The sequence below is a fragment of the Rattus norvegicus genome, chromosome 3 (genome assembly GCF_036323735.1).
Source record: "Rattus norvegicus strain BN/NHsdMcwi chromosome 3, GRCr8, whole genome shotgun sequence".
NCBI classification, from domain to species: domain Eukaryota; kingdom Metazoa; phylum Chordata; class Mammalia; order Rodentia; family Muridae; genus Rattus; species Rattus norvegicus.
The window spans coordinates 161,448,316-161,457,170 of record NC_086021.1 but is presented as its reverse complement, the minus strand read 5'-3'; the positions used below and the strand labels follow the sequence as shown (position 1 = coordinate 161,457,170).

The following is an 8,855-nucleotide window of genomic DNA, read 5'->3' as shown; positions in this document are numbered from 1 at the left end:
CGCTGCAGCTGCAGAGTCCGAGGTGGAGGCTGAAAAGGAAGGGGCGTGAGCCTCTTTTTCCAATTTTAATGTTAATTTTTCCTTCTACGTGTGGGTGTTTTGCCCGTGTGTATGTCCATGCACCCCGTGTGTGTGCACCTTGGAAGTCAGAAGGCAAGATAAGGATGTCAGTTTCCTGAAACTAGAGTTATAAATGATTTGAGTCACCAATAAATAGGTACTTGGAATCAAACCAGGGCCCTCTGGAAAATGATACTTAAAAATGCAACCCCAATTAACCCATGCCCTAGGGCCTGAGAGGGAATTAGGCCCTTCTGTTATGCCTCAGAACAAGATGCTTGAATCACCACTTAGAGTCATCACCCTGAGTGTCCCAGGAAAACCGGGGGACTAGCGATGATGTGTAATGTGACCAAGACAACAGCTTTTAAAACTTGGGCTAATGAGATCTTCAGTCTTGTTGCAGAGTATGATCTAGACATGTTAAGTCATTCTGTTTAAATGAGCCGTGGAGGACTGGGGCTGTGTCTGGGGGGAGCAGAGAAATTCATCTTCTTCCTGAGGTCTAGGCTGGAGTTTTAGTCTTCTGCTTCCATTTTGAGGGATGTGCTAACGACGTGTCAGACTGCCTTGTTTTGCAGGGAAGAAGTGATCTGTTGACTGGGAAGAGGCATGAACACATCCTACTGAGGTTCCCCCGTCCTGGGAAGACCATGTCCTCTCTTGCTAGAAATTTCTTTTTTTCATGTGTTTTTCACCAAGTTTTCAGGGCCTTCTAAGGCTTCTCTATCTCTACTAGCAATCTGTCAATGCCCACTTCTGGAAAAAGGAAAGACCCTTTGGTTAGATAAATCATAGTAATAAATCATAATATGAATGGGAAGAATTTATAAATGGACCAACATGTGACACCAGCTCTGATATGTGTCTATGAAGGCTCGTCTTGGTTGGATCTGAAATCAGGTGAAAGGTAAGGCTGTGGACACTCCTGTGAGGAGCTTTCTTGATCAGACTGTTTGAAGTAGGATGACCCACCGTAAATATGGATGGCATCTTTCTCTGACAGCCCAGATAAAAGGGAGATGGGAGAGGGAAATGTTGTTTTTGCCTACTTTCCTTTTCTCTCATTGGCAAGTTCATCAGCCCTGTGGCTGTCACTGCTGCTTTCCTTTGCTGATATTAAAATCAGCTTCTTCATGCTTCCAACATGAAGGCCTTTGGGTCCATGTTGGGACTTCTGTGATATCCATCTTTGTGGGCCAAGCAGCTGCCAGATTCTAGGGGCCCCTGAGACAGCCATGGTTAAACTACCCAGACCCTACCATGCAAGCTAACCAATAAACTTCCTTTTGATATGAATGAACTCATTCTATCACTTGTGATCCTCAGGAGACCCTTGACTAGTGTAATTTCATTTCCTTCTATTTTCAGCCAGGCAAATTTCCTTGCACATTTTCATACTCCCGAATATTCAATATGTTGTACCATCGGTGTTGCAAAAACCTCGTTAGTCCCTGTATTTGATATTTTTTGTTTAACCATGTTGATAGATAACAGCCAGCACCATGGCATGGCAATTTGCCTGGAAACTGTCATCAGGTGTCAACAGAACAACATTTCTTACTTTGAAGGGGATGAGAGAGAGCTTATTCAGTGTTAGATCAGGGTTAATCAAGGCAGCGTAGAAATAAAGGAAGAGCAGACCAACTCTACAGGAACAGTGCTGTCCTTTAGTCAGAACAAGGAAGGACACCACACCAGTCTCTCTGAGGAGTTAGAGACTGAGTGCCCATGTGCAGGAGGCTTGGGGCTTTATGGGGCATGAGTTTTATCAATTGAGGGGTTCTTTATGGTTCCAAGACCAAGTGACAGCAGTGGGTGTTTTTATTCGTACATTTGCTTCCTTGTCAGTCATGGGTTCTTATCCTTATGCCGAGTCAGGAGTTTCTCAGCTCATCTTGTGTTCCTTGGTTTATGGCATTAATCCTTCAGGAACCTACTATGAGAGATTATGGCCCAGATTCAAGATAACATGTTCCAGAATGGTAACCCTTTCATGAAGCCGTGTGTGTGTGTGTGTGTGTGTGTGTGTGTGTGTGTGTGTGTTGTATTATATTCTCATTCTCATGCACACAGAGGTCAGAGGAGGATGTCAGGTGTCCAGCTTTTCAACCTCCACTTTATTCCCTTGAGAGAGGTTTCCTCAGTGGAGCTAGGCTGGCAGCCACCTTCCTGTCTCTGTCCTCCACTGAGCTGTATACAGATGTATATGAGGCCACACCTCACTTTTTACATGGACGTGCAGATTTGAACTAAAGTCCTCTCACTTGTAGAGTGCCCTTATTCACGGAGCTCATCTCTTCTGTTTCTCATGAAGCTTTTTGGCTCAGAACAAAAGAAATTCATCAAAGAACTTTTCAAATATGTTGCTGAGAGCATGGGGGTGGAGAAGACACAACTAAGAGAAAACCCTTCTGTTGGTCTCAGATGCTACCTCAGCATTGGGTGCTGTGAGGTACTGGTCTGTTAGTGTATCCCAAAGTTGTGTCTGCCAGCCACAGGATGATGGGCGGCGAACAGCTGTCAAGGAGGCTAAAGGTAGCTCAAGATAATTTTTCTCTGGTCTTATAACATTCCAACTCTCCACAATTGCTGTTCTAGTTAGTCAGTTAGCCTTGTAGATCTTTGACACAGGTGTGGCCCCCCAACCCCACCAAACTTCAGGTCTCACACTCTTAAAACTGTTAGAGATGGGTGGATGGCAAATGAGTTTAATCCCAGCACTTGGGAGGCTGAAGCAAATGGATCTCTATGAGTTCAAGGACCAGTTTACACAGTGAGCTCCAGACCAGCCAGAGCTACATGGGAAGACCCTGTCTCAAAACCAAACCAAACCAAACTATTATACTATAGAGGATCTAAATGATAGTTTGGAAATATGATTCCATGCATAGTTTTCAAGACCAGAAGTATATGTCTTAATATTTAATGACATTCGTCTCAAATACTTTTGCTTTAAAGACACCATGCCCAAAGCAATGTATAAGATAAAGACTTTACTGGGGACTTAGAGTTTCAGACAGTTAAAGTCCATGACTATCATGGTGGAGAGTATGTGCTCAGGCAGGTATGATCTTGGCACAGTAGTTGAGACCTCCACCATTAGGAGGCAAAGAGCGCACTGGGAATGGCAAGAGCTTTTGAAACTCAAGTGGCATACCTCCTTTAACAAGGCCACACCTTATAATCCTTCCCAAGCAGTTCCGCCAACTGGTGACCAACTATAAAACTTATGAACTCATTCAAACCACCACAGCTTCTCATCTATTTTTAAGATGATAAAAATGTATGTTGCTTTTAGAGATATTTTAGGTATGTTCAGAAGATAGAACTGCCCTGTTGTACAAAGCTTATGTGTCACTGAGGAAGATCTCATCTGTCAATTATACCTCTCACTATATTGTACTTCTTTGCATTAATTGAACTTAATTGAACCAAGTTACCTGTGTTTTTATGTGTCTCCAGACTCCTCAGCACTATTGCTTCCTAAGCTTTCGTCATTCACTCACAGATATGCCTGATCACTACAGATATTACCTCCACTCCTTCAGCTTTCAGCTCTGTCATTCTTTCTAGGAGTCTGGGGTCAGGAAAGACACTTGTCCCATGCTTGTTCACTGGAATGGGAGCTGCAGCAGATCTGCAGAGCTTCTAGACATTTTTCCCCATTTTTAGGAAAGTCTTACAGCTTGGGGAATCAGATTTGCTGTCTGCAGTAGCTACTCAGTGGGTGCTGGTAGAAGGGTGGATGCTGATGAAGCAAGCCAAACAACAAAGAGGTAAAGCAGGAGGGAGTCAGCAGGTAGCTTCTAATTTCTGCAGCATTCTTGTTGATCCTGCAACTAAGTCTTTTTTCACTAAACTGTGTGCATCTGGTAACATCTCCGTCTACACCCTGGAATTATCCAATGAAGTGTCAGGGTACATACTTTGTTTCATGCCTGCTTTCTAGGGCAGTGGTCTTACTGCCTAGTAATTTTTGCTAAACTGAAACATCCTTGGAAGAATTTCCTTGAGAAGTTTCAAAGGAAGACTTAAGATTCAAATAGTTAACAACTCACAAGTCTCAGGAAGTTCCTGAAATGTACACATACTTCTACTCCCACTCTGCCTTGGTTATATAAACAGTAAGGATGCTGAAGAGACACTATGACTTGTCAATCTTCCTGTGAGTCAAACAGATGGAGGAATATGGGAGGCAGATAGTATTCTGATAGGCAGACAAGTAGGAAAATATGCCATAAATAAACAATATGGCACACTTCCAGCTTCTTCTTCAACCAGGACAAATATTTGGCAAAATTTCTTGACATCTCTCCACACACGGGACCTCTTCCACCTGACTTGCCCAGACATATTTCAGGCAGGCCCTTGAAATGCCTGTCAATCAACTAACTATCCTACCCTCCTTTGTCCAAGCTGACTGATCCAAAACGAGGTGAAGAGGACCTCTCTCAGGCCACCAGAAACACTTAGGACCCACAGCCCTCCAGGAAGACACAGAGCTCAGCTGATAAATCCCCTCTTCACTTGTGAAGTGTCTATACATGTGTGTGCTCGTGTGCTTACATGTATGTGTATCCTTTTGCTTTTAATAAGACTTGTTAGCTTTCTCTGACCATTATTTATTTTCTGCCTATTTATTCTTCAATCAGTGGAGAAAATGAACCTGATCCAAGAACCCTCGCTGGTAACAGAGAGAGCTCCAGAATTGCAGCTTTTGTCAATTTTTACCCATGTTGGTGATGCAGCTGCCTATGCATGGCCCATGTTCCTACAAGCAACCCCTTACCTTCTACTATCACCCACCTGATTTTTTGAGACAGGGTCTTTCCTTGAATCTTCAGCTGTTTCAGTTAGACTAGCTGACTAGCCATTCCCCGGAGAGCCACCTACCCCTACCTTCCCGGTGTTGGGTGACAGACATGTACCACCACACTCAGATTTGACATGATGTTGGGGATCTGAACTCAGGACTTCATGCTTAAACAGCAAACATTTCACCCACTGTGCCAACTCCTCAGCCCTGATTATTTCTCCTTTCTTTTTTTCCATTTGTGAATGGGACCTTTGGGTGGTTTGGTGACATGTATTATTCAGATTTAGAGAGGAGCGAGAAGTGGCACAGTTAAACTCCAGACCTGAGTGGCTGAAAGTGAGCTGGAAGCTAGTGTCATTCCTTCACGGTTTCTTTCCCAGTTCCTGCTTCCAGGTTTCTTCCTTGAGTTCCTGCTTTCCTTAACGGTGTTCTGTAAACCTTAAATCAAAGGCTTTTCCACTACACACCTTCAGGCATGGTGTTCACTGTAGCAACAGAAGGCAAACAAGAACAATTGCCTTTGATTCGGTGGCAACCACATCCTAATTCTTTCTGGAGTCAGAGTCACTCAGTGACCTGGAACTCAACAAGTAGGCTAGGCTGGCTGGATGGCTGGGAGCCTCCCATCTCTGCTCCCCAACATTGGGATTGAAATCACCCAACTTTTTAAGTGAGTCCTGAGAATCAAACTTGGGTCCTTAAGATTGCACAGCAAGCACTTTACCAGGGGAGCCATTCTGCAACCCCACTGTTGAAAGCTTTAAAATGGAAACTAAAACTCAGATTTGGAGTTCAGGGCAACATTTAAGATACAGGTGTCCAAGTATGTTTGCACTCGTTTCCAGGGCTATCATTAGAGAGGACCACAAACTGTGTGAATTGAACAACAGAAATTTATTTCCTCAGAATTTTGGGGACGAGGTCCAAAGTAGAGTTGGTTCTCTTGCAGGCCTCTCTCTTTGGCTTGCCAATGCCTTGAATCTTCTCAGATCTTAACATGATTCTGTGTGTCATAATTATGTCAAATAATTAGGTCCAAGTCTCCTCTCACAAGAAAACTAATCCTACAATTAGGACCCCACCCTAACAATCTCACTTAACTTCTATTACCTTCTTAAAGACCCTCTCTCCAAGTCTCACGTTCTGGGGGACTAAGGCTTGAAATTTAAGTTTATAAGCTTTTCTGCCATGGATGGAAGGATGTCTGCCCAACTAGAATAGTAGGGGGAGGTCTAACTGTTAAAATTGATTGTCAACCTGACAAGATCTAGAATCACCAAAGACACAGGGCTCTAGGCATGCCAGTGAGGGGAAGTCAACTGAAATGCCAAGACCAACCCTGACTGTGGCCTGAGAAGTGGGACCCATACTACATTTCTAAAGAGAGAGCTGAACAGGCAGTTCTCATTCTCTGCTTCCTGGCGGTGGACGCAGCTGCCTCAAGCTCCTGGTGCTGTAGTTTCCTGCTATGGCAGAAGGAATCCCTCCGACGTAGGTTACATCAAACTTTTCCCTTCTTATGTAGCTTTTGTTAGGGGCATTTCATCACGGAACCGGGAAGTAGCTAAGACAGCACGGGGGTGATGAGCAGGTGCCCTGAAGGCCAACTTGGAAGGTCGTTGGGTTGAAGGTCATTGGAAGGTCATGCATGTATGGGGTGGGCAGTGAGGTCCAAGAAATGTCTCCCATACACTGTAGGATTATGACTGACAAGTAGACTGTGGGCTGATTTCCACCTTCCCCCTTTGCCTGAGAAAGCAGTGTCTGCTCATGGTGATCTGAAGAATGGAGCTTAAAAGATATCTTAAATTAGTAGTCCAGCCTGAGATTTCCATTTCAAGGATGAGTGGAGACCAAGGTTGGTAAAGAAGCTTAGCCACAGCCTATGGATACATCCAGATTTCCCCTGCACCCTCCTCATGTCTATGAAAGTTGGGAGACATGTGAACCTAAGTGTATAATCCTTACGAAAAGTAAGACACTCGATGACCCATGTCAAGACCCCTTTACAATGAACACTGATTAATGAACCCTCAGAAGCTCCAGCACAGTACTGTATGTGTCCCCGACTTGTCATGAAGCTCTGAAGCCAGACGTCTGAAACATACGTACCATCCTTTTTCCGTCCTTTGTTCGTTGGGATGTTGGACAGTTTTGACTTTGTTTCTCCGAGACAGCAAAAAGAGTTCTCTCCACACCTCTCTTTCTTCTTCTCATTGGCCCTGCATACGTGCCTGCATTTTCCCATGCCGTAAAAGCACGTTCTGAACCATCCTTCTATCACAGTGAACAGAGAGGAACTGTGTGAAGAAGACACACTTGTATATCCCGAGAATGTTGGCAGACCCGTGAGAGCGGTGGGTTCAGAGAGACATTGAGACCCCAGTGTAAATTACGTATTCTCTCTCCTTGTCAAGTGCTCTCCTAGGAAGTAAGTCTGAGTCCTCTCTCCCCAGCACACTCAAACTGGAAAAAATCAAACTCAGGTTGACTTCCTCTCCAAGTTAGGATTCTGCGGATGGCGTGCTGGCATTCTCTGAAATGTCATAACTGCAGCAGCCTCCTCTGCCCTAGCTGTCCTCTCCAGAATTTAAGGCGTTTTGCAATCCATGGTAACCAACGATAGATCTTTTCTTCTTCCCCTCCCCCTTCTCTCTAGAACAATCAGTGGAAGGAAGATCGGCAGAGATCCAGTAACAGTGCAAGTGAAAGCCATGAACTTGGGCTGGGGGATCGCTCAGCAGGGGACACCCTCACTTCATAAGGATGGAGGTTTGGGCAGCAAGCACCCACATAAAATTGGGCTCATCGCTGGGGGAATACAAACAGGTAGGTCCCTGAAGTTTCCCATTCTGTGTGTTCCAGGCATAGAAACGGTGCTATCTCAAACATAAGGTGGCACCAGGCATGGTAGTACACATCTTTAATCCCAGAACTTGGAAAGGTGGATCTCTGAGTTCAAAGTCAGCCTGGTCTACATACTGAATTCCAGGACAACCTCAGCCATATAGTAAGACGTATCCTATAATAGTTATCAATAAAAATAATAAGTCTTATTATGTGGAAAGTGAATAGAAGGCATCCGATGTTAATTTAAGGCTGCCACACACAATTCAGAGTCTTCTGCCCTAAAAACAGCTCATGTCTGTAGCCCAGGATGAGCCCGTAGATCCCCGACATCTCCCCATACATTTCCTGACACATTCTAAGAGCAAGATGCCTCCTCTGCTTGCTTCAGGAGAGGTGAAGTAAATACATGGTTACTGTAAGGTATAGGACCAGTGGTGGAGACTGAAGTGGGAGACTGGGATCAGACTGGAGATACTGGGAGCAGAGCCGTTGTTGCCAGGGGGAAAGGACTTGCCTGCTCTCTGCGTGCACCCTCTAGTCCCCATAATGAGAAGCATCAGTGTGACCACAGGCAGCCCAGGAAAGCACATCCCTGTCTTCTGCCCCCCTCTCTTCTCTTTTCCCTCCTCCTTATTGCCTCCTACCTCCTCCCCTCAGTCCCCCCCTCTGTTCCCCTCCTCCTCTCCCCTTCCTCCATACATTCCTTCTTTCCCCTCTATTCCTTCTTGCCTTCCTCCCTTCCTTTCTCACTTCCTTCCTTCTCTCCCCTCCCTTTTTCCTTCCCTCCCTCCATTCATTCCCTCTTCCTTCCATCCCAGTACTGGAGATCCTACCCAGAGCCTCACATGTGTTCCACAAGCAACTCTACCACCAAGCTATAGGCCAGGTCTCAAAGACACAAGCATACTAAGGCTCCCTCTCCTCCCAATCTCAGCGGTCCCTGTCTGTCATCCAGACAGAAGGGGCACTTTCCAAAGATCCAGTTATAGGATGCTGCTCTCCCTTTCCCCATCTCACCACCATTTTGGTTACCTGGGGAAGTCTGAGCCAGGACCACAAGCACAGCTAAGGTCAGGAACCAGAGCTTAATGTGTCCCGAGAGGGTGGAGGAGCGAGTCAGCAGCAT

The 8,855-nt window shown here is 45.3% G+C and overlaps 1 protein-coding gene across 1 annotated transcript; it reads right to left on the bottom strand.

Moving 5' to 3' along the window:
* Positions 1-3,119: 3,119 nt before the first annotated feature.
* Positions 3,120-8,855, bottom strand: Defb28 (defensin beta 28). The gene is made up of 3 exons (XM_063285210.1): positions 8,762-8,855; positions 6,992-7,156; positions 3,120-3,181 (listed from the first exon to the last, which is right to left on the bottom strand). The coding sequence occupies exons 1-3, from the start codon at positions 8,853-8,855 to the stop codon at positions 3,120-3,122; spliced, it is 321 nt and encodes a 106-aa protein (XP_063141280.1).

Excerpts from the sequence above, each read along its gene's own strand:
- Defb28 (XM_063285210.1), bottom strand. The coding sequence starts at position 8,855 with ATGCTGCTGACTCGCTCCTCCACCCTCTCGGGACACATTAAGCTCTGG. Across the intron at positions 7,157-8,761 it reads CCTGGCTCAGACTTCCCCAG|AAGGATGGTTCAGAACGTGC; the intron begins GTAACCAAAATG and ends TCACTGTGATAG. Across the intron at positions 3,182-6,991 it reads CAAAGGACGGAAAAAGGATG|TGCGCTCTTTGCCTCCTAAT; the intron begins GTACGTATGTTT and ends TGCCATTCCCAG.